This window comes from Actinia tenebrosa, unplaced genomic scaffold (genome assembly GCF_029948245.1).
Source record: "Actinia tenebrosa isolate PJP-AT-01 unplaced genomic scaffold, QUT_ActTen_1.0 PGA_scaffold6__47_contigs__length_16458017, whole genome shotgun sequence".
Lineage (NCBI taxonomy): Eukaryota > Metazoa > Cnidaria > Anthozoa > Actiniaria > Actiniidae > Actinia > Actinia tenebrosa.
The window spans coordinates 969,790-996,832 of NW_028292583.1; the positions used below are offsets into that span (position 1 = coordinate 969,790).

The 27,043-nt window shown below is 35.6% G+C and overlaps 4 protein-coding genes across 7 annotated transcripts; 3 read left to right on the forward strand and 1 right to left on the reverse strand.

Moving 5' to 3' along the window:
- LOC116301841 (QRFP-like peptide receptor) lies at positions 1–26,668 on the forward strand. Of its 4 annotated transcripts, none has more exons than XM_031710984.2 (2): positions 1–162; positions 23,107–26,668. In XM_031710984.2, exon 2 carries the CDS (start codon positions 23,121–23,123, stop codon positions 24,189–24,191), a length of 1,071 nt encoding a protein of 356 aa, XP_031566844.2. In that variant the 5' UTR covers positions 1–162; positions 23,107–23,120; the 3' UTR covers positions 24,192–26,668. The 4 variants fall into 4 exon arrangements, with proteins under 4 accessions (XP_031566844.2, XP_031566843.2, XP_031566842.2 ...); XM_031710983.2 differs by lacking the exon at positions 1–162 and adding an exon at positions 9,620–9,893; XM_031710982.2 differs by lacking the exon at positions 1–162 and adding an exon at positions 9,937–10,075.
- On the forward strand, positions 14,854–16,901 carry LOC148905782 (uncharacterized). Its single transcript, XM_089038549.1, has one exon. It carries the CDS (start codon positions 15,035–15,037, stop codon positions 16,721–16,723), a length of 1,689 nt encoding a protein of 562 aa, XP_088894675.1. The 5' UTR covers positions 14,854–15,034; the 3' UTR covers positions 16,724–16,901.
- Positions 17,113–19,017, forward strand: LOC148905783 (uncharacterized). Its single transcript, XM_089038781.1, has 2 exons — positions 17,113–17,863; positions 18,274–19,017. Exons 1-2 carry the CDS (start codon positions 17,534–17,536, stop codon positions 18,874–18,876), a joined length of 933 nt encoding a protein of 310 aa, XP_088894907.1. The 5' UTR covers positions 17,113–17,533; the 3' UTR covers positions 18,877–19,017.
- Positions 20,251–22,681, reverse strand: LOC148905784 (uncharacterized). The gene is made up of 2 exons (XM_089038782.1): positions 22,179–22,681; positions 20,251–21,855 (listed from the first exon to the last, which is right to left on the reverse strand). Exons 1-2 carry the CDS (start codon positions 22,391–22,393, stop codon positions 21,438–21,440), a joined length of 633 nt encoding a protein of 210 aa, XP_088894908.1. The 5' UTR covers positions 22,394–22,681; the 3' UTR covers positions 20,251–21,437.
- Positions 26,669–27,043: the final 375 nt, after the last annotated feature.

Sequence of the window (27,043 nt, forward strand, 5' to 3'; positions counted from 1 at the left end):
GAGCCAGTTTTTCTTCCCTAAAATTCCGGAAACAAATTTTGAATGACTCTGTATTTGTCATATGCTAACACAACCGATACTTAAGGAACAAACCCCAATACCTCGGGAATTGTAACCTTACTGGGTCTCGTCTGGAAGGAACTGATTACGGAACTTCTTAAGGTAAGGGGGGTTTAATGACTGGAAATTTGAATTTACTTTACTTCAAGATGAACTAGATTACTGTATTACATATTTACTGTCGTGTATGTTGTCCTCCAATACTTAGTTATGAATGACTTTTCAAAGTACGACTGAAAAATGTCTTGAGCTTTTAAGAAAGTGTTATTTAGCCTTTTATAAATGTAAGAAGCCTTAAACCTTAAATACAAACTTGACTGTTGTTAAATCTGACCATCAAACTATCGTAAGCCTTTTAAAAAGACCCAAAAAAGGCTTCTTCACTCGGCGGCATATATAGTTAGCATATGCTTTGCTATATTAGCCGTCCAAATGTTATTAAACTCATGTTTTCCTATAAACATATCGTATTTGTCTTAGGATAAAGAAAAGATTCCATAAATTCAACAGGATGTTTTGAAAAGTCTGTCTTTGACTTGAATTAATAATTTTCTTTCTTAACTCTTCAAGAAATCCGATTACTGCCAGTGACAACAAAAACAAATTTCAGCAGCAATTTTCATTTTACAGCCAAGAGGCTTCGTATACAATGGTCAATTTTTATTGCTGTTCTTATCAATCCAGGATAATAATGGTTTGAGAAAATATTTACTGAGTCTGATGCAAGCTATTTTCATCGTCTACGATATTTGTAATAAACTCATCTAATAAACTTCATATAAAACGATTGGTTAGTTTGTTCAAAACTCGGGTTTTACCTTCCAAGCCCTAAAATGGGAAAAATTACCTCAGCAAGAGATTTTTTTCATGCTGACATTAAATTTATATAAGAATGTACAATATTGGGTGTGTATTTAGCAGGATCTTTCTACTTTCCGCAAAGATGCACATGAAAGAGTTTTTGAGCTCAATTACTGGAACTATTTTATCTATTCAAACTTGTGTTGTCATGGTGAAACAGGAACTCAAACTTCATTTTTTTACGTCGCGTCGCTTCACAAAATAAAATGAATGGTTAAAAATTTCATGTTCTTATTGCGTGCTGTCTTGAAGACGGTAACAGAAGGGGTTTTGGACCCCTATACACGCTACCTCAAATCGTGCACTTAAAGATATAAAGCCATATATTTAGGCTGAATGGCTAAATTCACGAACGTTTTTTTCAGTTAACCTGTACCTCTTTGTTTTTGAGTTTTTATTCTAAAAAACTAATAGGGTTTTTTTTGTACCGAATATGTATGTACATATCAGTGATATACGCATATACATACTAATTATACAATACAATACAATACAATTTTATTTGCTCATACAAGAAAATTTACATGAAATGTGAAAAACAACTATAGAAAACAACTAAGAAAATAAAGAATAGATAATTGTCAAAAGAACATAATTCAGAGCCTGGGGTCTAAATTAACCATAAGGTTTTCGAGTTAGACCCCAGCAATTTAAAATTTAACATTGGAGTAAACTGAAGAAGAACCAAGTACATAAAAAATAATTACAATTTAACTGAACAATAAAACTGTTAATCCACAATTAGAGTAATGACATGTATGGTATATATTAACATATATGAAGAAAGAAATAGAATATTTAGAAAAAGGAAAATCTAAGGAAGAACTAAATTTTTATCTGTAATTGGTCGGCAAGTAAATAACTTTTTAATTTTTTCGCAAACGAAAATACATTAACATTTTTTAAGTGGCTAGGAATTTGTTCCCAGAGTTCAATCGCCATATTAGCCGTCATTTGCTTGCCTATATTGGTACGCACTTGTGATTTATGCAAGTTTTGCTTTGCTGCGTACCTGGTATTGTAAGGATGGATATCTTTTGCATATTTGAAAAAAGAGGAAAGTGTCTCTGGGAGCTTACCTTTGTGCCATAAATGAGTAAATTTTAAAGCATGAAGACGATAAATATTATTTACTGTGAGAAGCTCCAAGAGATTTAGCAAGGGAAGAGCGCTTTCGGTGTTTTCGCCAAAAGATACAGCAAAGAACATTATTCTTACAACTATATTCTGTTTGACTTGCACTTTCTTAATGTGCGTTTTATAAGCGCTTCCCCAGGCCAATATTGCATATGATATGTAGGGATAAACAAGGTTGTAATAAATTTGTTTCAGTTGATGAATGGAGAGATAATGCCGTAATTTTGATATCACTCCAATATTTCGTGAAATTTTTGAGCAAACATAAGAAATATGGTATCTCCATGATATGCAGTCATCAATTATGACTCCTAAATATTTTATGTGGTCTTTTCTTTGTAAAGAATTGCTTGAACCATCTCTGTTTTGAAATTTCAGATCAATTACCGCGTCTTTCTTTTTACTTGATTTCACGATCATGAAATTTGTTTTTGTATAATTAATTGATAGTTTATTTGCGTCACACCATGTCTTAACTTTTTGGAGCTCAGAGTTCATTAGTTTTTCAAGTTCCCTTAAGTCATAGTGCGAGGCAAAGACATTCGTGTCATCAGCAAATATTCTAAATTTCAGAGTATCAGAGCAGTTTGGCAAATCATTAATATATAATAAAAACAAGAGAGGTCCAAGAGAGCTACCCTGAGGAATTCCACAATTCATCGTTTGTTTTGAGGATACGTTGTTACCAAAAGCAACATATTGTTGCCTATTTGTTAAATAACTGGTAAACCAATTTAGCGCAATACCTCTGACTCCATATAGTTCTAACTTTTCTACTAGAATTTTGTGATTAACAGTATCAAAGGCCTTTGAAAAATCTAAAAATGCACCACAAGTATACATTTTATTGTCTATTGCTTTCCTTAGGTTGTCCGCTATTTCAGTAATGGCTAGTGAAGTTGAGTGGCCTTTTCGAAATCCAAACTGAAACTCGAATAAAAAATTGTGTTTTTCAATGTAATTGATCAACTGTTTGTAGACGAGCTTTTCGAAAATTTGAGTAAAAGCTGATAAAGTTGAAATTGGGCGATAATTAGCTGGATCCATGGCATCTCCTCCTTTGGCGACAGGTGTTACCTTAGAAATTTTAAGAACATCGGGAACAATACCTTGAAGCAGGGATTGATTAAATATTATTGTTAATGCTTCACTAAGGTGGTTGCTCGATATTCTTATGCACTTTTGCGGAACACCAATGCATGATTTGTTCAATTTCAGGTTTAGAATTTCATCGTGTACCTCATTTGAAAGTATCCCACGAAACATGAAGCTACTTGGATTCGATGTTTTTATGTATTGGCTTGGATTGACATCAACCTCCGGTATTTTCCCAGCAAGATCTTGGCCAACATTTATAAAAAATGAATTTAACTGATGACAAATGCTAGCTTTATCAGTATGACATTTATTGTTATGAATGATCTTTTCGATACTTGTTACTGACGATGCTTTTTTCCTTTCGATAATCATACCAATGAGCTTCCATGTAGTTTTTAAGTTTTCTTTGTTTAAATCAAACTGTGCTCTAAAGTAATTTGTTTTAGCAGCTTCCTTGATTTTATTTAATCTATTGTTATACGTTTTATAATACTTAATTTTTTCCGGGTCATTACTTAAGAAGTGTGTTTTAAAGAGCTTTTGTTTTTTCTTAATTGAGTTAAGTACAGCAGCGGTAATCCATGGTCTTTTCAATTGTCTTCTTTTTTGCTTAGTTACCTTCCGTATTGGAGCGTGACAATCAGATATCTTCTGAAGCGTTTCAACAAGTCTATTCATACTTTCGTTAACATCATTTGTAATAAGGCTTTTAAAGTCAACATTTTTTATGTCTTTCAAGAAAGCATCATTATCAAAGTTCGAATAATCTCTATAATACTTATTTTCGCCTGTCACAGGGAGCCTGTTTGATACTGTACAAAATACCGGAAGGTGATCGGTAATATCAGCTAAACAAATTCCTGCTTTCAATATTTTATGAGGTACATTCGTATAAATGTGATCTATTAAAGTTGAGGTATGATCCGTGATTCTTGTTGCTTTAGTAATAAGAGGAAAAAATCCAAGGTTCAACAACATATCAAGAAACTCGGATGTTTGATTATCGACATTATATTTCAAGAAGTTGATATTTATATCTCCTAAAATAAATACCTCATACCCCTTATTGTTAAATTTTTCCAATTGGTCCTTCATAGTTTCACTAAAAAGCTCACGGTCACCAGAGGGATGCCTATAGATACAACCAATCATAATGTTTTTTTCTTTCTTACGCATAATTTCAATCCAGCATGACTCGACGTCAATTGTTGATAATTCAAGGTCTTTTCTTCGGACAAATTCCAATTGATTAGACAAATAAAGGCCAACACCTCCAGCCGAAGTTTTGGAATTTGTATTCAAGAATTCGTATCCTGGTATGCTAATATTTAGCCGACTATTTTCGTTAAGTTTCGTTTCAGAAATAGCTATAACATCTGGAACCTCTTTTGTTATAGAAAGAATATCATGCAGCATAGATATATTTTTAGATAGACTGCGTATATTGCAATGTATCATGGAGAATCCATTCTTCCTGCTGGTCTCAGTGAAAAAATTTCCCATTTGTTTAATGGTATAATATTTAGATTCGATATTACTCCCATAATCCTGAAATCCTGGATCTTTATCTGGGCTTTCAATTACATCTTGGAAGAGATCTTTTGAGTCTAGCAAAGTGGCAGAGGAATGATAAATCCATGCCCCAGTTGCTTTAAGAAACTCTTCTAAGCCTAAACCGTAGAAAGGCAATTCAGAAAGAAAGTTATCCGCCGTTGGCATTAAGTGATCTTAAATTAAATTAAACCTGTTATATAAACCTTTAAGCACATAATAAAGAAAGAATATTAACAGTTATAGTACCTTATACTCTTACTTGACTCGATATTGGAATTTTAATAAAAGTTCACAGCATATGTACGGTGCCCATCGGCGTTCAAGCTTGAAGGATAGATAATAAGTATTAATGAATTTACTATTTATATATACATATTTATTATAAATGATTATTCATATTTACTGATAAAAATCTGTATTTTCTAAAAGCTATAAAAATTCATGAAATCAAAGACTGAAAAAAATGCAATAGTGCTGCATCAAAAAAATCTCCCAGATTTTTCAGAAACTGAATTTCACTCCATATTCTGCCACGTCGACAAAAAACACATTAGCAGAAGGCTCTGGAGAAAGAAATAAAAAAAAACCTCCAAAACGGTGTTTCAGATTTTCGATATAGATATTGCATATGCTAAATTTGGATAAAAGAGTTTAGGATGAAAACGGTTTCAAAATCCAATATTGCAGACTCTCTTTTGTTTATCGAAAACAATGGGTTTGTATAAGCTTCCAAAGCTTTGGTTCAATGTGAAACAATATGTATGAATTACTGAGATTGTCTTGCCTCTAAAAATAACAAGAAAAACACGTTTATTCGGATATTTGGACTAGCTAATACCACTATTTCGAATAAACATTCGAAAACTACGTGTATCTAGGTATCAGAAAAGATATATACTTTTATGGCAAAAATGCTGAAACTCTGTGACATTTGGGGTAGCGCGTATTGGAGTTAATCCCCAACCCTCTTCACCCCTTTAACTAAAGTGACACTAAAGTTTATCCCGATATAAAGTAAGAGAATTGATTTAAAGGTTGATTTTTCAAAAATCTTATCAGTATCTTAAGAAATATATGATTAACGTTTCCGGTATTAAATCTCTGGCGCCGACATTGTCTAGAAAATGCAATCGTGATATATCATCAGTGTGGGGACTTGTTTGGGCTTGTGCCATGTCGTCCGGGAAGTCGAACCCGTTTTCAATTTCTGATTGGGCAACGGTGTTACTGTAGTCAGACATAAATGACTTCTGTTTTTCAGCCACCGGTTGACTTTTAACCGCGAATAAATAGTACTGACGTACAAGCAGGAATTTCCTGAAATTAGTTTATTAATTGAATTTATTTTTCCGGTTTTGAGATTCTAGTTAGAAATGGCCTCTGCTTAGCCAACTGGCGGAAATCTTTGAACAATATCTAGAAGATAAAGAAGCCGTTAACGACTTATATCAATAAATGAGCAATTTATGGGAAGTTGCTGGAAAAGAAAACCAAAAAGACCCAAAGATATACAAAAGATTTGCCAAATTACGAGTTCCATTTAACTCCTACTCGCATGATTCATTTGTAATGCTTTACCACTTTTTGTCGACGTATCCTGGAATATATCGTAATATATTCAGTCAATCACTAGACTAAGAATAGGCCGCTAGAAATAGGATAGTGATTCATTCTACCAATTGGCCCTCACAGAAGATTGGCTTCCCTTTCTGACACTCTTAATGTTTCAGCACTACGTTATCACATCACCATCAACTAAGCGCGCTCGATGGGGGCAGAATGCCAGATTTTTCTAAAGCACCTTGCTGAGAAGTTAACCAAGAAGGCAGGGGACACGTATGCAAGTACTATAACATGGATTAGAACTCGATTAGCTTTTGAAGTCAGTACACATGTGTGTCAGGGGGACAAGAACCCCTTTTTATGAGGACAATGAATTCTTGAATGACTTTGACCTTAACGCCAATGTAGCCGAAATTTAGAATTATTTAGAATTTAATAATAAACATATAGTTTTAATATAATATTATAGTCAGTGTGAAGAGCTGGACTCGTGTTTTGAGCTATTAATTTATTTTACAAATATGTTTTCATCGATAAATAAGTAATTCGTACATATATTTAATTGTTATTTTATATTCATAATCTCTTTCTTATTTTTTTTCTTATGGTCAATAAAGATCATTATTTTATCCCCAAGCGAGCTATGACTCTTATGCATCTATTGATTCCTTCCCTAAATAGAACGAAATTTTTTTCAAAACTATCAAAAGTTTTAAAATACCAAACTAGCTTGAACTGACAAGGAGAGCAAAGCCATATTCATGCCACGAACACATGCACTTTCGCTACGATAGCTTAACCAATCTTCAAATGATTATGAAGGAAATGTGTACGAGGACAGGAAACTCAAAATTCTGACTGTTCCAGATGGGAATCAAACCCACGAATCTTGAAATAGGCGCCATCTTGAAATGCACTGTAATGACAAACCCGCCCAGTTTTTTTCCTCAAGATCGGAAGGGCTAATACTAGTCCTGTACTGTCTGGGGAAATTGACCTCGCAATTGCTTTTTGCTTGTTCAGTGTGTAAAATCTATAAATGACAGTTTTACAGGTTTACAACAAGGTTTACAACAAAATTGCATTGATTTTCCAACGGTTTACAACGGTCAACACTCAATTCACGATAAGAAAAATTTGAACCTCGAGCTCATCCTTTTTATTATAGTGTAAATCGCTGTTAACTGTTGTTAACCGTGCTTTTTTCTGTGGTATTTCATCCCAACCGACAAAAATATATTTAGTAACTGTGCTTAACCGTTGTAGAAAAAATATATCTAAAAATTACAGTAACATTTACGTTCTTGCCTTGATAGAAACATCTGCAAGTTAGGTTGGCTGCATCGTTATTTGATCATTATGGACCTCATTGGGTCCTCGGTAAATTCATTGCTTTCTTCAGAGAGTGATTATTCTTTGGACTCGTACTCCTTAAAAATCTTCACATTCAATTAAACAGTCTAAAGTCTGTGGTTAATGATTAGCCGCTTTATTTAAGAGAAAAATGATATGCTTTGTGACTTCAACTGAATCTGTAAAATATACAGCAGTCGGATAATATAGCATTAACACTTTGTATTGCATTGCAAAGGTTTTTTATTGCAATTTTGTCTTATTATCATACGAAAAAGATGTGTAAAACCAGATTAATGATCATGAGTTCAATCAATCTTTATCAAACAATCTTCACTTAGTACCAAAATTGCAAAATTACAAAAATGCTAAAGAACAAAAATACAGAAAATTGGTACAAGCCAGCTGTAATAGCCATAGGCTAAACGAGACAGTTGGCAAAAATTAGTTATTTTTAGGAAGGCTTTTCAAGAATAGCAATCGAGCGGCTACAAAAGGTGGAAGCCAACTAATTCAGAGCGAATTATGTATGCTTAGCTTTATATTCGCTCGATTCGAAAAACTAGAGCGGAAATTTAACTAGAGTTTTCATGCGTGTACTTTAATTTACTAGCTATTTACAAGTGGTTGGCTTATAAAGGCGGAAATTCAACAATAATATTTCTAGTGTTTTTGTTTTTTTCTTCCCATCCTTACTTTCGATTTTTCTGAAATTTTCAGAAATCTTATTTATGTACAGCTTTTATTAAAATGAAATAAAACCCTCATTAGGAATAAAATGCAAATTTTTCGATTGTAAAAAACGCTGTACATTTACACAGATGTACAAATATATTTGAGTACCTAAAGCAATGGGCAAGAAGGCAATTATGGACTGCCACTATGATAATTGAAAGTTTTGCATTTAAGGTAATTTACAATAAAACTTGACGTTTTAGTCCTCTGCGACATCTGCTGGACAACTTCCACTTCACCCTCCAGTCGCAGAGCCGATGTCATACACAATCTATGAGCTGTAATTAAAATATAGTGCGTGCAGCTTTTTTGATCAGGCCCCGCGTCCCGTAGTAAGACACGCAGGCCTCGGGAAGTGACGAATGTACGAATGAACATGCTTGAAGAAAATAAGGTGTTTTTTTTTTTTTTTTTTTTTTTTTTTTTGCAACGTTGGCTAATACGAGTGCGGGCGGATTTCTTCAGCACCGTTCTCTGCTTGCGAATACTGCATAGCTATTGATCTATCGGTGTTGACTTTAATCTTACAAGAATAAACATAATTGATTATCATGACTTGCTAACTATATAACAAGAAACTAATGAAAGGCACTAGCAACAAGCCACAAGCCAAGTATTCTACTTTGGAAAAGATAAAGTTTTCTGCGGAGATTTTTGATGAGATGAGATGAGAAGAGAAGAGAAGAGAAGAGAAGAGAAGAGAAGAGAAGAGAAGAGAAGAGAAGAGAAGAGAAGAGAAGAGAAGAGAAGAGAAGAGAAGAGAAGAGAAGAGAAGAGAAGAGAAGAGAAGAGAAGAGAAGAGAAGAGAAGAGAAGAGAAGAGAAGAGAAGAGAAGAGAAGAGAAGAGAAGAGATGAGATGAGATGAGATGAGATGAGATGAGAAGAGATGAGATGAGATGAGATGAGATGAGATGAGATGAGATGAGATGAGATGAGATGAGATGAGATGAGATGAGATGAGATGAGATGAGATGAGATGAGATGAGATGAGATGAGATGAGATGAGATGAGATGAGATGCAATGAAAGTTTGAACTATAAACTACGCTTATATATTGTGCATGTATATATATGTTTATTCCTTTAAGAACAATTACTACAGCAATATAAATAACAGGATAATTTTTTAAAATCTTAGTGTGAATTCAGCTTGCTTCTTTTATCCTCAAAGAGCATTAAGAGAAATATCATACATCAAATATCCGGCATACTGGCCAATAGTGTGAGTTCAGCTTGGCGCGCGGTTGGCAGTTTTGATGGTCATTTCGAAATCAGTGTCGGCTGACGTCAGACCCATTTAGCCTTTATAAAAGATGACCCCACAGGCTGCCTAGATGTGGGAAGTGAGGATCAAGTTTATACGTTGTGCGCAATCTTAGCGTGAGTTCACGAACTGCGTGTGAAGCGTGAAGATATTTTTCCGTTTATATGAAGTTAAAGGTTATTCCGCACCATGTGCTGATCATTACCGTCCAGCTCTTGAATCGCTAGCTTATCGAGACAGAATCGGATAGACGAAACACGAGTTTTTGGTATGTAGCTTACGTATTACTTATCCATATCGGCATCACTCTTTTGCTGCTTGCCTTGGGTAGCAGTTCTTACTCTGCTAAACAATCTTGCGCATAAGCGACTGTAAGCACTCGCATTTCATTTCTAGACATAATAATGACTGCTGAAAAGCTTGGAGCTAGTTCAAAACCGCGGTGTATAAGTGAGTTATATACTGTTTTTATTTACTCTTTTTTGCTCTCGTTAAAAATTTAAACATTTCCTTTAGGTAAATAATATATTAAACACGACGAATAGCATCAATGACAAAAAACCTCAAAAACAACAATTGTAGAATATTATAATTAAAACTTATGCTTAAGCAAACGTAGACAAATAGTTACTATCGGTATATTAGTCCGATTAATAACTGGATAAAGGGATTCGCACCGTGGTTCAATCACACTGCAATCAGAATGTATTTGCTAATATCTAGGGCATGAAGCTGAGTGACAGGTTAGTATTTGAACATATACTCGTCCAAGTCGATTTTTCTTCCCTGGCTTTACACATTAATTTTGCTAGTACATTAAATTTGCTAGTTGAGAGCGGAGGCAGCGAGGTAACTTAGGTCAAGAAGCGACCGAGCGACGACCAAGTAGAAAGAGATCGTCCTTTGGGGCTTTGAGAAAGTCTAGACGTTGAACAGTTCAAAAAGTAACGTTCCTTAGCTGTTAGTATGACTGACACTACACTATTGAATGACACACAACTGACAGTTTAGAGCTTTTAATACAAAACTGAGCAATACATCAAGTTGCATGAGTAAGAGAAGTAACTAGAAGCAGCTATATATGGAGCCGATTAGGAACTTGAATGTTACAGACACAACAAGCGAAAAAGAATCGTCCGGAAGTACACATATCACGTTTACAGATCATGATATTAAAATAGATAAATAAGTAGAATAAGGAAAGATAAAATGTCATTCTTCGTCAGTGATGGTGACATGAAACAGCCAGTAAGGTAGGTCTAAGTAAAGGTAAATCCATTTAAAGTATAAATGCTCATGCGTCTTTGATTTCGTTCCGAGTGATAGACAAATCATTTTATTTTATTTTTTTCTCTAATGAACGACTGTCGTACGGTCAAAACTACCATTCACGGCTATTGACCAAGGATATCCTTAAATTGTTTGATTTTCCTTCGTAGTTTTTGTTATTAGCATGAATATTCATGGAAGCGGATTGAGTAACTTTACCCCGCAGACTAGCCATGAGTCGAAGTTCACCTTCGTCGCTCTAGAGTTACCTTCACTTCTGTTATTGCTGCAAAATATACTAGGATCAATAGGGTTTTTTTCCACTCATTATTCTCTTATCTAGCATATGATCTACTCGATTAGCACTTAAGTTATGTTAAGTTGAATCGTACCTCTACATTTTGTTTACCCAATTCTATAGAATTCAGTCCGGCTCTCAATACCGGTGTAAACTGTTTTTTTGTCATAAGTTCCTTAATTGTAATCGGCTATTGCATGTTTTTATTCCCATTTCAACACTTCATTTCTTAGCTGTTTCAAAAGTGGCCGCCCTTTTACCTGACCTAACCCAAATAAATAAATAATAATTTATAAATGACTAAACAGTTAGATGGACAGACAGACAAAACTATAGGCACAAGTTCTACAGAGGACTATAGAAAGGCAGGAACAGACAGACAAATCTTTCAAACCGATAGACATCTTCTGCAGTCCCTGACAGTCCGACCGATCGACCAAAAGGTCGACCAGCGTGTGACAAATAGACAGACAGACAGAAGAGATATTTACAATCTTCTAGGTCGTTCTTTCTTATAATTCTACAGACTAACCACAAAAGCTGTTTTTACTGTTTGTTTGGAAATGGGTAATGTATGAGTGTTTCCGCCCGCGCCTGAAACACCAGGAATGCTTTTTTTTCCCCTTAATGTGATTGCCTTGTCTAAAACGTCTAGATTAAATGATGCAGGCATAGATTCGCGAAATCGGATCTGGTCTTCACGTATATGTAATTGTATATTAAGAAAATTGTTTTCCAAGAGTTTAAATCTTGAAGTAGGTCATCCTAAATCAATTCCTTGAGGGAAGAACTTGAAAGTCATTGACAGCATTAAAAAAAAAAAACTCACTTTCAGACTTTTAGGCTGGTCAACCGAAACCTTCTGTTTCAAGCTGTGAAGTTTCGATTCGAACTCTTTTTCAGAAGAATTACCCCGGCCTGGGGAAATGGGAGGCGGGGTCGATGTCTCCGGGGTAAAAGAATATCGGGTATGTTCGGGTATGTGTCTCTTAGGGCAAAACTCAACCATTTAAACTTGTATCATTTAGGTTGTCAAAATTGAAAGTTGGAATTTCGGCATTTCTTGGTATCTCTTAGCGTACCGAAAGAGAAAGTGCTGCCTATATCTCTTTGTAATTTATATTTATCAGTATGCAAAGCTTAGGCGCATCTTCGAACTCAGTCATTATAAATACTTAAATAGTTTATGACATTGTATGATATCTCTTAGATTAAAGATTGTACAGTCACGTTCATTTTAAGACTTCCGGTAGATTTTGGGAGTATATTTTTGAAACTTTTTCGACAAGCCGATAATCGATAATAGTACCCCGCACTCCACCTCCCCCTCCTTTTTTCCCTCCTGGGCCCGGTTGTACAAAGCCTTGATAGCGCTATTCAATGGATAAATCTTGTCCAGTGGACAAATTTATTGGAAAACAGCATCGAGTTATCCACTGGATAAGGATTTATCCGCCAGTTAGCGCTATCCAGGCTTCGTACAACCGGGCCCTGGAGATTTACTCTCTTACTCTATGTATGGAAATTAAATCTCATCAAGTTCAGTGTGGCTAAATGCCTCTTGAAATATTAAAAGAAATGTTTTTAACGAGTCACTAGCTGGAGGCTGGTTTATGTTCTTTTGCCGCCAATAATATCCATAGCAATATAATTGAGTTCTGTATTCTTATATTCCCTTAACTTGTGCCGGTCGTATTCATGTTCAAAACATCTTTTTTCTCTTTCTCTGAGCACTTTTCGTCACGTCAAAACATATCAAGTGTCTATACAAGTTATTTCAATATTTTGCTGAGTTTCAATGATATATTCTTATAATTTCTTCTGTATTCCTCTTTTCTTTATTTAGTTTCATCCTATTATTATCTTCTCCTTTTACGTTTTTAACGAACAATTATTCATTTAAGAAAAGGGTCAGGGAAATCTAATCTAGTAAAAACTACAACAATCAAAATATGTTAATTGTACTAGAAGTATAAAATGTCGAATTCCTAGCAACCTCAAATAGCACAGTTTATTGCTGATTGTGATAAAAATTTATTTTATGGTACCCGACGAAAATGCAGTACTTATAGCGGAAAGGATTAGATTTAGTGAACTCTCTCTCATTTTCTCTCTCTGTCTCTCGGCCGTCCTTTCACAATTTTCATAAAACTTACTTTTTTAATAGCAGACACATTTTGTACTTAATATTCCACTTCGAACCCTCCAACATCTACAAGATTATCTCTGACTTTCTGACAACCCAAAGCCACCTGCTACCACATATTGTATATACATATCTAGAAGTGGGTAAAATTGAAAATAACGAATGGCTTTTTTTTCATTATCCTGTAAAATACCATGTGAACATACATAAAGGAACTTCTCAGCATGAAAAATTTATCAAAGTCTTCTAGTGATACAGAGCGACTATCCGTTCTATCAAAATTCGGTTTTACATTCATTCCAAAGAAAAAGCAACAGCCGAAGGCTAAAAAACACAGTTGATGTCAAACAGGTAGGAGTAAATAATCGAGAGCAAAGAAAATTGGCTGTTACCGCATTTTAAAAATTGAAAATATAACTAAAACAAGGAAAGATAATCGATGATGCGATATCAATTCGGCTTACCTCCGGCTAAACATTTTTCTATTGAAAAAAGAGGCTGATTTTAATATCATTTCATCTAGGTTTATTCAACATACTAGTTCAAAAAGATGAGCTGCATCTGCAAATGTTTTTCAACATTAATAGTGATAATGTCAGAATCTGAGACGTCTACCCCGCCCCAATTTTCGGGATATATTTAAAGGCAATAAAGCAGGAAGGTCACAATATGTTATCGATATCATCAACCAATGAAATCGGATGTTTGCGCTATATTTACTGAGCAAGTTATTAAGAATTGGTTATTTTCCTGGCACAATGGGTGAGAAGAGTAACAATATATAAACGAACACCCACCTTTAAATAGAAAACCAGACTTTTTACGCTATGAGAATGATGACGATGTTATAGTTCGGTGTTCCTGCAAGTGTGCCGCAATAGAAAGGATATTATTCTTGAGAGTCCTTTGGTTGAATACATTCACCGACCTACAAAAAAAATAGTTTTTTTAACAAAGGCGACAATACCAGGATCCCAATACCGTATGCCAGGTATAGTCTTTTACTGGTTGATTTTTACACAAATTTGGTGTCAGATGTAAGTACAGTTGTTCCGTTTTTCCAATTTTATCAGTGAGTTACTCGCACATTGACTTTGATAGGCCCAGACAATGTTTCAGACTTCGATTAATGGATGTTCGGTTGTTTAACTTTGCAAAATATCAATTTGGTTTTAACATTGTGCTTGTACATATTTCATAATTACTTTTAGGGAGTAATATATACAATATGAGAGGCCGTTTTTAAATCGTATACAGCAGGGACACGCATATTGTAATTGTATAATACTTAAACGTCTAGGCTAGTTCTTTTGTATAGTTTAGGAGTAATATATACCATATGAGTGGCCGTTTTTATATTGTATTTATTATGTCTTTATGCGTTTATGTGTTTATGTCTTTATGTATATCTTTATGTATTTATGTATTATTATCATTATTATTTCATTATTATTATTATTATTATTATTATTAGATTATAATTATTATCATCATCAACATCATTATTATTATTATTACCATCTTTATTTATTTGAAATATTTCAATAATTTTATTCTCTGTTTTATCATTATTATCATTATTATTATCTTGAATGGTCCCCTGGAACCTAATCCTCTTGGTATCTTTGACTTAATCGATGAACAAATGATCTACAATGCAGCAATGAGGACAAGAGGATCTGCCTGACCTTCAGGAATGGATGCCGAACTTTACCGAAGAGTACTCTGTTCAAAGAATTTTAAAGCCGAAGGAAAACTACTGAGAGAAGAAATAGTAATTATGACCAGAAATCTATTAAAATCTTCATACCATCCAATCCTGCTAGAGAGCTACACCGCATGCAGGCTCATACCTTTGGATAAGAATCCCGGAATTCGACCCATAGGAGTAGGAGAAGTTCTACGGCGAATTATCGGTAAAACAGTGTCTGCATTCTTTAAAGAAGAACTAAAACAAGCAGCAGGTCCCCTACAAGTTTGTGCTGGACACAGTGGAGGGGCCGAAGCCGCTATTCATGCAATGAGCCAGATCTTTAGTGAAGAGGATACAGATGCAGTACTACTGATCGATGCAGGTAACGCCTTCAATCAGATGAACCGGTCAGTAGCCATGCATAATATCCGGATTACCTGTAAAGAAATATCCTTGTACGTAATTAATACTTACAGAAGCCCTTCCAGGTTGTTTATATGTGGTGGTGAAGAGATCCTATCTCAGGAGGGCACCACACAAGGCGACCCATTAGCCATGCCATGGTATTCGGTAAATACATCCACAATAATTCAAACTTTAAGAACTTTTATTCCTGATGTAAAGCAGGCGTGGTTAGCTGATGATTCTGCGGGAGCAGGAAGAATTGTCTCTTTATTTAATTGGTATAAAAGCCTGGAACAAGAGGGCAAAAAGTATGGATATATTGTTAATGGGTCCAAAAGCTGGTTGATCGTGAAGTCGGAAGCTTTGGCTTTGGAAGCGAAACAGGTATTTGGAGAAGAGGTTAACGTCACAAGCGAAGGCAAACGTCACCTTGGAGCTGTTATTGGATCAAAGATTTATAAAGACCAATTTTGCAACGAGAAAATCTACAAGTGGAAAGAAGAATTACAAACCCTCTCAGAGATTGCAAGGTGCCAGCCACAATCGATACCAATTAAAGAACAGGGACTTACTTTGAATAAACAAGAATTCAGAGATTCTCTTTGTCTGCGTTATAATATACCGTTATCGGGTTTACCAAGTACCTGCGCTTGTGGTACAACCTTTTCGGTAAGCCATGCACTATCTTGTAAAAAGGGAGGATTTGTTGCACAAAGGCATGACAATGTCCGTGATCTACTTGCCATACTTTTAAACAAGGTTTGCAACAACGTTCAAAAGGAGCCACAGCTTATCCCATTGGATGGCGAACAATTTAATCTAAAATCTACTAGCACAAGTCAGGATGCAAGGCTCGACATCAAAGCTGGATCGTTTTGGGCACAGGGAGTAACTGCATTTCTTGATGTAAGAGTATCGCATGTTAATTCCAAGAGCAACCAAAACAAATCCACTTCTACAATCTTCAAGGATCAAGAAAGCGAAAAAAAGAGAAAGTACCAGCAAAGAGTAATCGATGTCGATATGGGAACTTTTACGCCCTTAGTTTTTGGTACAAATGGAGGAATGGGGGCAGAGTGCCAGATTTTTCTAAAGCACCTTACTGAGAAATTAACCAAGAAGTCAGGGGAAACATATGCAAGTACTATAACATGGATTAGAACTCGATTATCTTTTGAAATAATTAAGTCAGTACACATGTGTGTCAGGGAGACAAGAACCCCTTTTTTTATGGACAATGAATTCTTGAATGACTTTAATCTTAACGCCAATGTAGCGGAAATTTAGAATTATTTAGATTTTAATAATAATTGTATAGTTTTAATATAGTATTATATCAGTGTGAAGAGCTGGACTCGTGTTTTGAGCTATTAATTTATTTTACAAATATGTTTTTATAGATAAATAAGTATATATTATATAGATTTGTTATTTTATATTCATAATCTTTTCTTTTTTGTTTTATAATTATAGCAATATTCTTATCACGTCTCATATTATAATGAATTATTAGTTAATTATTATTGTCAATAAAGTTATTTATCTAAATTATTATTATCATTATTATTATTTTCATCATCATCATTATTATTATTACTAGTCAACATCTTGTATAATTACTATCTTTATGTGTATTCTTTATTTAATATCATTAAGTATCATTATCATCATGTGTCGTTTAAAGATCGGTCAATGCTGAGCGTGCGTATATGCAGTTCTGGATGCACACGGCAGGTTTCTAAGCACGAATGAAGCGTAAGACTCGTACGAGAGGTAGCCGAGTGCAACTCTAGCTTCTTGAGTGATTAAAGGACAACTGACCCCAAAAATTGCCGTTTTTCATATAAAACTACAACGTACATAGATCACATAAATTCAACTTTGAACTCTGATACAGCTTCTATGTCGCCGAAAAGAAATAATCAATTCGCGAAAAATAGCAATAGAAGAGCGCCATATTTGAGCCCGCAATAAATTACCGCATTAATGCCGTGACGTCACAACGTGAAGCTTGCATTCCAAACTTGTTGAGTTTGTATATTTCGAGTGCTAGTCGATCTTTTAATAGTCTAAGTTAGAGTAAGTTTCTTAATCCAGATGGTCCATTGTTGTGTGCCAGAATGCACCAACCATTCTTCCAAAACTGAGTCTGTTAGCTACCACAAAATTCCTAACAAAATAGCTCTTCAGAAGGCATGGATAGCGCGGATAAAGAGAGAGAACCTGCCGCCTTTGAAGAACTGCTACGTTTGCAGCGATCACTTCGAGGATTCATGCTTTGAAGTGGATCTGATGGAGCAGTTAACCGGGATGAAAAGGAAGAGGAGATTAAAGAGCGATGCTGTTCCGTCAGTATTCAATTTTTGCAAGCCAGCTAAAAGAAGAGCTACATCAGAGAACCGGCTCAAACGCAAACAAAACGAAGAGGTGAGATAACATGTCATTTATACATAACATAGTTTACATTGTTTTTCGAAATAATCACTCATGAAAAAGACTTATTAATGCATACCGAAGCGAGTCATCAATCATTAGCTATTTATGCTTTCATAGATGAAATGTTGCTTAAAATCATAAGTATAGCTAGTAATATTTGATCGATACTTGAAATTTTCAAAATGGTTATTTGCACGTGTTTAGTTTACATTTGATATTTATTCGTAAACCATAACAATGTTGCCGTAATATTCCAAATTTGCTTGGATAAATGACCACGGAAGAATAATTTATAGCATTGTTGGTTAATATGTTTATTTTGTATTATTTAAGGTAAAGTAGGCCTCGAAGAATGGTTTATAGTATTGTTGAAAACATTGTTTATTTTTGTATTTTCAAAGAATGTGGAGCAGCTATGTGCCACAATAAATCCCTCGTGTGAAGATCCACCAAGTATGGAAACACCAGAGTTCTCTCCTGAACCACTTTGTAAGGAGATTGGTGTTCAGTGTTGCCTTGGTTGTAGATATGTTGTAACATCCACTGCATCAACTCAGACAGAGCCTGGATACTATAAAGATGCCGACACAACAACAGTTTACAATCCCTCCCCTTCACCAAACATCAGTAGAGATGAAATACTCAGTGTGAGCTTCCACGACCACAGCTACAGTACTAGCTATCACCCCTCACCAGTAAAGTCAATGCCAACAGTGTCTCCACAAAAGTCAGAAAAGTCTTTGTTTTCAGAGGAAGAGGGACTCCCACTAAGTGACGATGATGATGGTTTCATTGTTTCATCGCAAGAGACAGTTTCAACAACGGACAGTGAATTAGAGCCAGAAATCAAAAAGACTGCAATAAAACTCTTGAAAACCATATCAAAGAACCTAAATATTTGGTATTTAACTCTTGTTTGCAGCAGTTATTCAAGTTTTGTAGAAGCTGTGGAGCACCTATCGCTGATGTCAACTTTGTATGTCAAGGCAGCCTACTTATTGTGACAACTATATGTATGAAACATCATGCTTTGACATGGTACTCACAGCCAATGTTAAATCGCTTAGCTATTGGGAACTTGTTGATTTCCTCATCAATATTATTTACTGGTAATACTTTTACCAGACTTCAAAACTTTGCATCCTGTCTTGACCTAAAATTTCTGAGTGAGAGGGTCTTTTACAGACATCAGGAACGTTACCTATTTCCTGTTGTTAATGATGCTTGGAAGAGAGAGGAGGCTGCTGTAATTGAAGAGCTGTCAAATAAGGACATAGTAAATCTCAATGGTGATGGCCGAAGTGACAGTCCTGGCCATAGTGCTAAATATGGCACATATACTATGATGGAGACAAGCACAGGGAAAATTGCCACCTTCAGCATTGTTCAAGTCTCTGAAGTAACCAGCTCCAATGCTATGGAGAAAGAGGGGTTTCTAAGGTGTTTGAACACTTTAGAAGACACGGTCAGTATAAAATGTATCACAACTGACAGACACACATCCATCACCAGCACTATGGCAAAAGATTTTAGCCACATCAAACACCAGTATGATGTGTGGCATCTTTCCAAGTCAATTGTAAAAAAGCTGAACAAGAAAGCAAAATTGAAGAAAAACCAAGAGCTGGCACCCTGGATACAATCCATTTCAAACCATCTTTGGTGGTGTGCTGCTACATGTAATGGGGATGTACAACTTTTGAGAGAGAAGTGGAAATCTGTTGTTCACCATTGCGTGAACAAGCATTCCTGGAAGGATGCAGAGGTATTCAAAAAGTGTGCCCATCCTCCCCTAACCCGCAGACAAGTGCGCACCACGCACTGGATCAAGCCGGGGTCACCAGCTCATGTGGCCCTAGAAGAGGTTGTCCTTCAACCAAAGTTACTTAATGACTTGGCAAGATTGACCGACTTTTGTCACACAGGAGGGCTTGAAGTTTATCATTCGATGATGCTGAAGTATTGCTCAAAAAGAGAGCACTTCTCTTACAAGGGAATGGTTGCTCGTACTCAACTTGCTGCCATTGACAACAATTTCAATACAGCTAGAATTCAAGCAATTGTTCAAAAAGGCCCAAGGAGTGGAGAAGCTCGTTATCATGAGTGCTTCCCTAAGATGCACAAGCGCTGGGTTGTTAAGGCAGTCTTACAAAGAAAAAGCTATGCTTTCCTCCCTGAGCTACAACTGAAAGTACTTGAAATTTGTGAGGGTGGCATGGAGGCTGCAGGGGTTGACCCAATTGAAGAGGTTGAATTACCAAGAAACATTGCTAGTGTTCCTGCCCCAGACAAACAGGAATTGATTGAACGACACCGGTCAAGATTTTCTAGGTAATTAATTTAAATGGAATGTAGTAGAGACTAAAAACACTGAAATGTGTAGTGTTAAGTGATGCTAATTCTAACCATTTCCTATTTTTAATTAACACTATTTAGTAGAAAATAATGCAAAGCATCATTGGCACTCTTTTAGTGATTGGACTCTAGTGAATAGCTGTTTTGAAAGAACTGTCAAGTAAGCCTGTCGTCCCAATCCCCCTCATCTTTGAACAGTTGTGTTCATTACTGGTAATAATTACAATGCTTCTACAAATGGGAAGGTACATGACAGACCCAAGTAAAACTGCTATAAACAAAATATGTAATTAATGTGAAGGGGACCTGATTAAAGTGGTAGATAAGTTTGCAGTTTTTAGATGTTCAGATGAAAATTGTATTAAAATATCATTACCACTTAGGAAACGATTGACTTTTAAATGAAATCTTAAAAGAGGTCTTTTCTTTAACTATCTACGCTCCATTATATATGGGGTCTCTCCCAGTATGAATGTAGTATAGAAAAAATTCCAGCTGAATAGTGACTTTTGCTTTCACTCATGGGAATCAAGATGTTCATTCATTTGCTCTCAGTGAATTAATCAGCACATGATTACTGAGCTGCAAAGGGCCTATTTGCCTGGAAAAAAAATATATGAGCCATAAATGGCTGACAAGCCTGGATGCCAAGATTTCCTAGTGCCAATTTGTCTGATAATGAGACTAGTCAGTACCGAGATTCTAAGATGGGGTGGGATTCTATCACCAAGAGAATATTTTTTTCATTTAGCACAATTTTTGAATCCATTATAGCATGCTACTTCAAGGCAAATTCTTTATAAACAATACTGACTAGCCTTGTTTTCAGACAAATTGGTGCCCAGGAAATATTGGTTATCCATGTCTAGTATAACTGCAAAATTTGCTTGGTTAGCTCATGATTTTGTCCACTAGTGCTTTGTACACTAGGTTCTCTATTCAGCTGGATATTTTGTCTAGGTGTAGTTGTTTTTAAATAATAAAATATGCAAAACCTAGAAAACATTTATATAAACAACTTTCTATATGTACTTCATCTAAAAATAAATTCATGACTACTCCTATACATTTTGGTCTCAGCCTTTCCATGTTTTCCTTTTCAACTTATCAATTCAGAAATCCTGATAGAAAAAAATCCACTCTGTGTATATGAAATGAAGTAAGGAATAAATAAAATGTATATACTAACTCCATGTAACTTTAGGCCAAGCTAATCATCTGCATAGTGAAAACCTTCAAATTCAAAGTCCTCCTCTAGTCCAGGGGGAGGGAAGTGTGCTCTGATGCACATGACAGCACAAGAGGGCAGAACAACCCGAACTTCCTTTCCAAGAACTCCCCAGCACCATCTTGCTAGTTGCCTATATGCAATGTGTCTGTACTGCTTGTGCTCTGGGCCTTCATACGCATTACTGTACTGCTGTTTGTACTGAGCCCATGCGGTTCGAAGAACATACTTATTGGCACAAACAGGTAAGAATCCAGGATGTTGAGTAATGCATGGTGGTGGTTCATCAGCATCTCCATCTTCAACAACAGACTGGCATGTTGCAACCACTTTTTCGATTTCTTGGCAACAAATGCATTCAGATATTGAATCCATAATTTGGCAGCTACCACAGGTACACCTATTTAACAGAAATAAAACAATTCTTGGTATCTTTGAACATTATCAACGATTGTCCCAAGTGAGAATATACATACACAACTTGTGACACAACTATATCCCTGTATCTATATCCTGCAGTATATAACTTATTGACTATCAAGCGATGTTTTTAAACATGTTTTTAATTAAAATTGTGAAAGTTGGTATTGCTTTTGGTCGCAAACTGGATTCATGCATACCAATATCTAAAGAACAGATTGCAAGAACACGAGTGGCAAGATACGATTTTATATAAAATGGATATGTAGTTCAGTTTTGTGATAAGACAGAGGTACGACTTACCAATCTGAATTTGTAAGTCGATTGTTCTCTTGTTCATCGTCTTCAATAATGTCACTGTCAGATCCTTCTCTGAACTCTTCATCTGAGGAGATTTCTATTTCTGGTTCAAACTGATATGGCCGTAAACCAAATTCGTCGTCCATTCCGAAAAATTCTTGAGCGAAATCGTCTCCCGAGCTGTCCGAGCCTTCGGAAGAAGAATTAGATTCTGACATGCCTTTAATTTGATGACCAAGTTGTATTTTTTCGCAAAATATTGAGTAAAAAGTATAAGAAACTGAGGAAGAAGTCAGGCAAACAACTGGAAGCTTGAACTCTTGTGACGTTGTGACGTCATTACGCTATTTTTCTGAGCCCGCGATAAAAGCGCAAGATGGCGGCCACCAGAGCGATATATGCGATGTTTTCAAAAAATTGTTTTAGAAAAATGGATGCTCTATCCCCTTTAAAAACTGGATTTTTGGACTTCTCAAATGATGTAGTTCCTCTTAAAAATGGGTCATTTTGGAGGGTCAGTTGTCCTTTAAGCAACCTCCCAAGTGCATCCAGAACTGGATATACCCACAACTAAGCATTGACCATTGCTTTTGTAAGATAGCAAAACCGTAAAAATATTTGTTGATCAAAAAATAGAATTTTGTTCTAACATAATCTTCAAAGCATAGCGCGGTCTACTGCACGTCGGCGTGCACCATCCATTTCTGGATACACGCTCGCGCACGCTAGTTAACCAATCACAGCACGCATTATATCGTGGCTATATAATTATCATCCTGTATCATTATCATCAATTGTATCATTATCACCATCTTCCTCGTGTAGTATTGAAACATTTCTCAATCATTGTACGGTCAGCGCGTGTTTGTATTGGTGAACAAAACACCTAGATTAATATTAATTCCATTGTGTTTTTTGTTGTCTATTTTAGATAACCAGTTAGTCATGGACAACCAGACAAATCAATCAATGAGTACATCAGAAGATGCTCCATTATCAAGTCATCTAAGGATCTCCTTGAGCGTAATCGTCATGTTATGTTCTGCCATTGCCAATATTCTTGTCATCGCCATAGTCTACTCCAATGCACATATGAGAACCAGTTTTAATTACTTAATTGTGAATATGTCTGTGTCAGACTTGTTTGTACCCTTCATAACAATACCTAATACTCTCACCGGTGACTTGACTGGAAATAGATGGTTCGTGGACGGTCCCCTTGGTGAAGCGCTGTGCAAACTGTGTTATTATCTAAGCGAGTTGACGCCTGCCGTGTCAGTTTTTAGCCTAGTCATCATCGCTGTCAACAGGTTCGTGGCCATTGTATTTCCAATGCATGTGAACGTGTTCAACAAGAAGATAACTGCAAGACTCTTGATTATTGTTCCTTGGCTTGTGAGCATGGCTTTCTGTTCTCATGTGTTCTATACATTTCGTCTTAGTCATGATAACGGCTACCCACAATGTATCTTTTCTTCGGAACCAGCCTTCGATAGCACCACCTATGCTCGTGTTTACGTCGTGCTTGTTTTAGTGCTATTCTTCGTGATTCCTTTCCTTTCTATTGCTGTATTGTACTCGATAATAACTTACAAAATTTATCAAAGTTCAGAAAATGTATCCTCCATGCTTCAGGATAGCCGTTCCAGGAAGTACAGAGACAGGCAAATCTTTTATTTGTCCATACTTATTATTGTGGCTTTTGGGGTATTATGGGGTCCTGTCTTTATTTACCATGCAAATCGAATACTAACTCCTTCTGAAAGCCTTCCGAAGGTAGACTTTGCTTTATATATCATGTCCTATTCTAACTCGGTGGTAAACCCACTCATTTGCATCTTTTTCAATGGGAACTTTAGAAAAGGATTTAGAAGACTTTGCCGTAGGTTCTACCGGAAAAAAAGGAGAGCAACAATCCCAAGCAGGTCTACGCGCTTAACAAAGCAAACTAAAGATAATGAAAGTAGTTCTAGAAGTATGAGCGTAGATCGTTATCAGGTTATAACAGCAGTATGATTACTGTAATCTGCAGTGCTGTTGTATCCTTATTAGTCTTTCTGAGGTTAAGGAAAAACATAGTCGAGCTGACATTGCAGTGCAGTATAGGACTGTATTAGGAGACGAAATAGACGCCATCTTAAAATATGTAGCCTAAAGCAGGCCCACAATGCACTGCAATGTCAACTCGACCAAGTTTTTTCCCAGCCTCGGAATGGCTAATAGAAATAAAGTTGATAAGAAACAATGCAGATTAAAGTTAATGACTGTAGTTAGTTCAGGTTATTTCAAAAATAAGTTAGCCACCGAGAACTAGAAAGCTGAGATTTTTAATATTTCATATCAAACAAGTAAAGTTAGTGAGGCAAATTACAACTTGAGCATGATCAAAAGAAATGATCAATGAAACTCAAATTTTTTTATTTACCTTCGTCCATAAAAAAAAACAACAAAAATACAAAAAAATTAATATCCATTCATGTAAATGTATCTACCAATAATCCTTTTTTCTCAGCTTCGTAGCTTTTCAGCTGATACACCTTATTTAGTGAAATAAGTATAACCACGTAGCCTCCTTGCCTATTGCTTCTTAATCAGTAGAGAGTCATTTTGAAGAGAAATCTATAAGGCGTTTACACCAAAAAACACTGTTTCGTGTCCTGGTTATTTAAGTTTGTTTTCCGTTTAAAAAAATGCGTCCTGCTTCATCCAAATTTTGTAAGTTTGAACTAGAAATGAGGCCTCTGATTCTGTCATAAACACAGAAAACAGAAGATATTTAAATAAGGAAAAAAACAGAGTCGAAAAACAAACAGAAAATTAAAAAAAGGAAAAAAGAAAAAGAAAAGCATGAAATAAATAAGTAAACAACGTTAGGAAAAAAACGTTAGAAAAGAAAAAAAATAAGGGAATAACTAAAAAGTAACAAACAGATCATCGAATGAATAAGAGAACAAACGAATGAATGGAAGACAGGAAGAAAGGAATGACGTAGTGATGGAAAAGGAAAGGAAGGAAAAAGAGCAACAGCAAACTTTGTGACAAAGCAAACCATATCATGAAAAAAAAAAAAAAAAAAGACTTGAAGACACTAACTTTTTTCAATCAGTATTTCTTGGACTATATTATTGACTCACAACACTGTGAAAGTCCAGTGCTTTTCAAAAGCTTGCAATGATAAATACTAAACATAAGATTACAGCTCTAGTCTTCGAGATGCACCTGTTGTACCCAATATATGTAAATATGTATTTATATGGGGCTTTTAATCTATACAATTTAGTCTTAAAAACAGTAAGCAACTACTAGTCATAATTTGACTGAAACTAATTTATAGGTGGCAGGTGTTAAATTTTATCGGCCTCATTCATATGGCTAAAACGAAAACGAAATTTGATTTCATGCGTCACTGTAGGCTCATTTGTAGTTACAAATATTGAACGTTGAAGAAATGGCATCGTGGATGTTTTTTATGAGGACATGTTTATGGGAAAATGTGTTAAATGGCAAGCTCGAGCTCTTGCCTTCAGGCACGAATAAATCCCGAAAGGAAACAACAATATTCGAATCTAAATTTAATGTCATTCTCCCAAATCGAAACATGGCCTTCTATATAGTGATGCTCGTCCAATTTCTAAATGTTTCATTTTGAAACAACTGCTTTTTAAGGGGGCTGGGTCACTTGGCCTTTTTGTCCGAATAGAAAATTTGTATCTATTTTGACTAGAAAAAAGTCGTTTTGTTTAAGGTGATATAGAAGTTAGAAGTTACAAAAATTCAGATATTTCAAACTACCAAGATAGATCATCGTATGCGGTCATCAAGAATTGTTAAGAGACAAAATCATAACAAGAAGAACTGAGACGGCTACAACACATGTTCTATCTTGAGTTAGTTTATATATAATATAAATAATACGTATATGAAATCCACAGTTCTAAAAAGGAATAACCCCTCATGTAAAAGATACCGTAAATAATTTGATAGTTAGGAGTACTACTAGGATGGAAGGGATATCCATTTGTTAAGGTTGAATGTACTTCTAAGGGTAGTTTTTGGCAAATCTTTCACTTCTTACTTAAAAAGCAACTCTTATTTGCGGGAAATGGTGAAAGATTATTACAGTGAGTCCCTGGCGATTATGATCCTTTCACGATAACTCAAATAGCTTTCACATTCACTAAAGCCCTAAGCATATTGTTTGCCCGGATGGAGTGAATGAAGCTAATAAATGGCTTCCTCATTTAAGCCCTAGGCCTATGATTGGATAGCGTGAGTGAAGCCACTAAATGGCTTCCAAATTCAAGCCCCGTGATTGGATAGCGTGAGCAAAGCCATCAAATGGTTTCCACATTCAAGCATCGTGATTGGATGGCGTGAGTAAAGCCATCGAATGTTTTTTAACATTCAAGACGATTTTTAGCTTTTAGCTTTGATAATGATTGAATGTACTGTAAGGTCATAATTGATGTCAAATAAAGCACAGAATAATTGTCCTCGGTTTAACACGTTATTATTTGATAAAAGTATGAGGAAGATATCCGACTTAAATTGCCATGGTACTAATTGATACGAAATAACTCTTTCGCGTATGGCAGTACATACCCCTAATCCCTATCACAATTCATCAATTATTCAATATGCAACTCACTGAAACTCACATAATGAGGAGGAAAAACAGCTAGGACAAAAAACCTGTAAAATCCCTAAAATCGTCTTTTACGAACCTGACCCTCGTGTAAATACTCTCACACCAACCCATCGAACAAACGTTTTTAGAGACATAGATATTATAGTAATATAAATACGTATTCATTATTACCGCACTAGGAGAAACACCTAACACCACTTATACCTGAGCCATTCAGTTT

Excerpts from the sequence above, each read along its gene's own strand:
- LOC148905782 (XM_089038549.1), top strand. The coding sequence starts at position 15,035 with ATGGATGCCGAACTTTACCGAAGAGTACTCTGTTCAAAGAATTTTAAA.
- LOC148905784 (XM_089038782.1), bottom strand. The coding sequence starts at position 22,393 with ATGTCAGAATCTAATTCTTCTTCCGAAGGCTCGGACAGCTCGGGAGAC. Across the intron at positions 21,856-22,178 it reads CGACTTACAAATTCAGATTG|GTGTACCTGTGGTAGCTGCC; the intron begins GTAAGTCGTACC and ends TCTGTTAAATAG.
- LOC116301841 (XM_031710982.2), top strand. The coding sequence starts at position 10,030 with ATGACTGCTGAAAAGCTTGGAGCTAGTTCAAAACCGCGGTGTATAA. Across the intron at positions 10,076-23,106 it reads TTCAAAACCGCGGTGTATAA|ATAACCAGTTAGTCATGGAC; the intron begins GTGAGTTATATA and ends TGTCTATTTTAG.
- LOC148905783 (XM_089038781.1), top strand. The coding sequence starts at position 17,534 with ATGGTCCATTGTTGTGTGCCAGAATGCACCAACCATTCTTCCAAAACT. Across the intron at positions 17,864-18,273 it reads AACGCAAACAAAACGAAGAG|AATGTGGAGCAGCTATGTGC; the intron begins GTGAGATAACAT and ends GTATTTTCAAAG.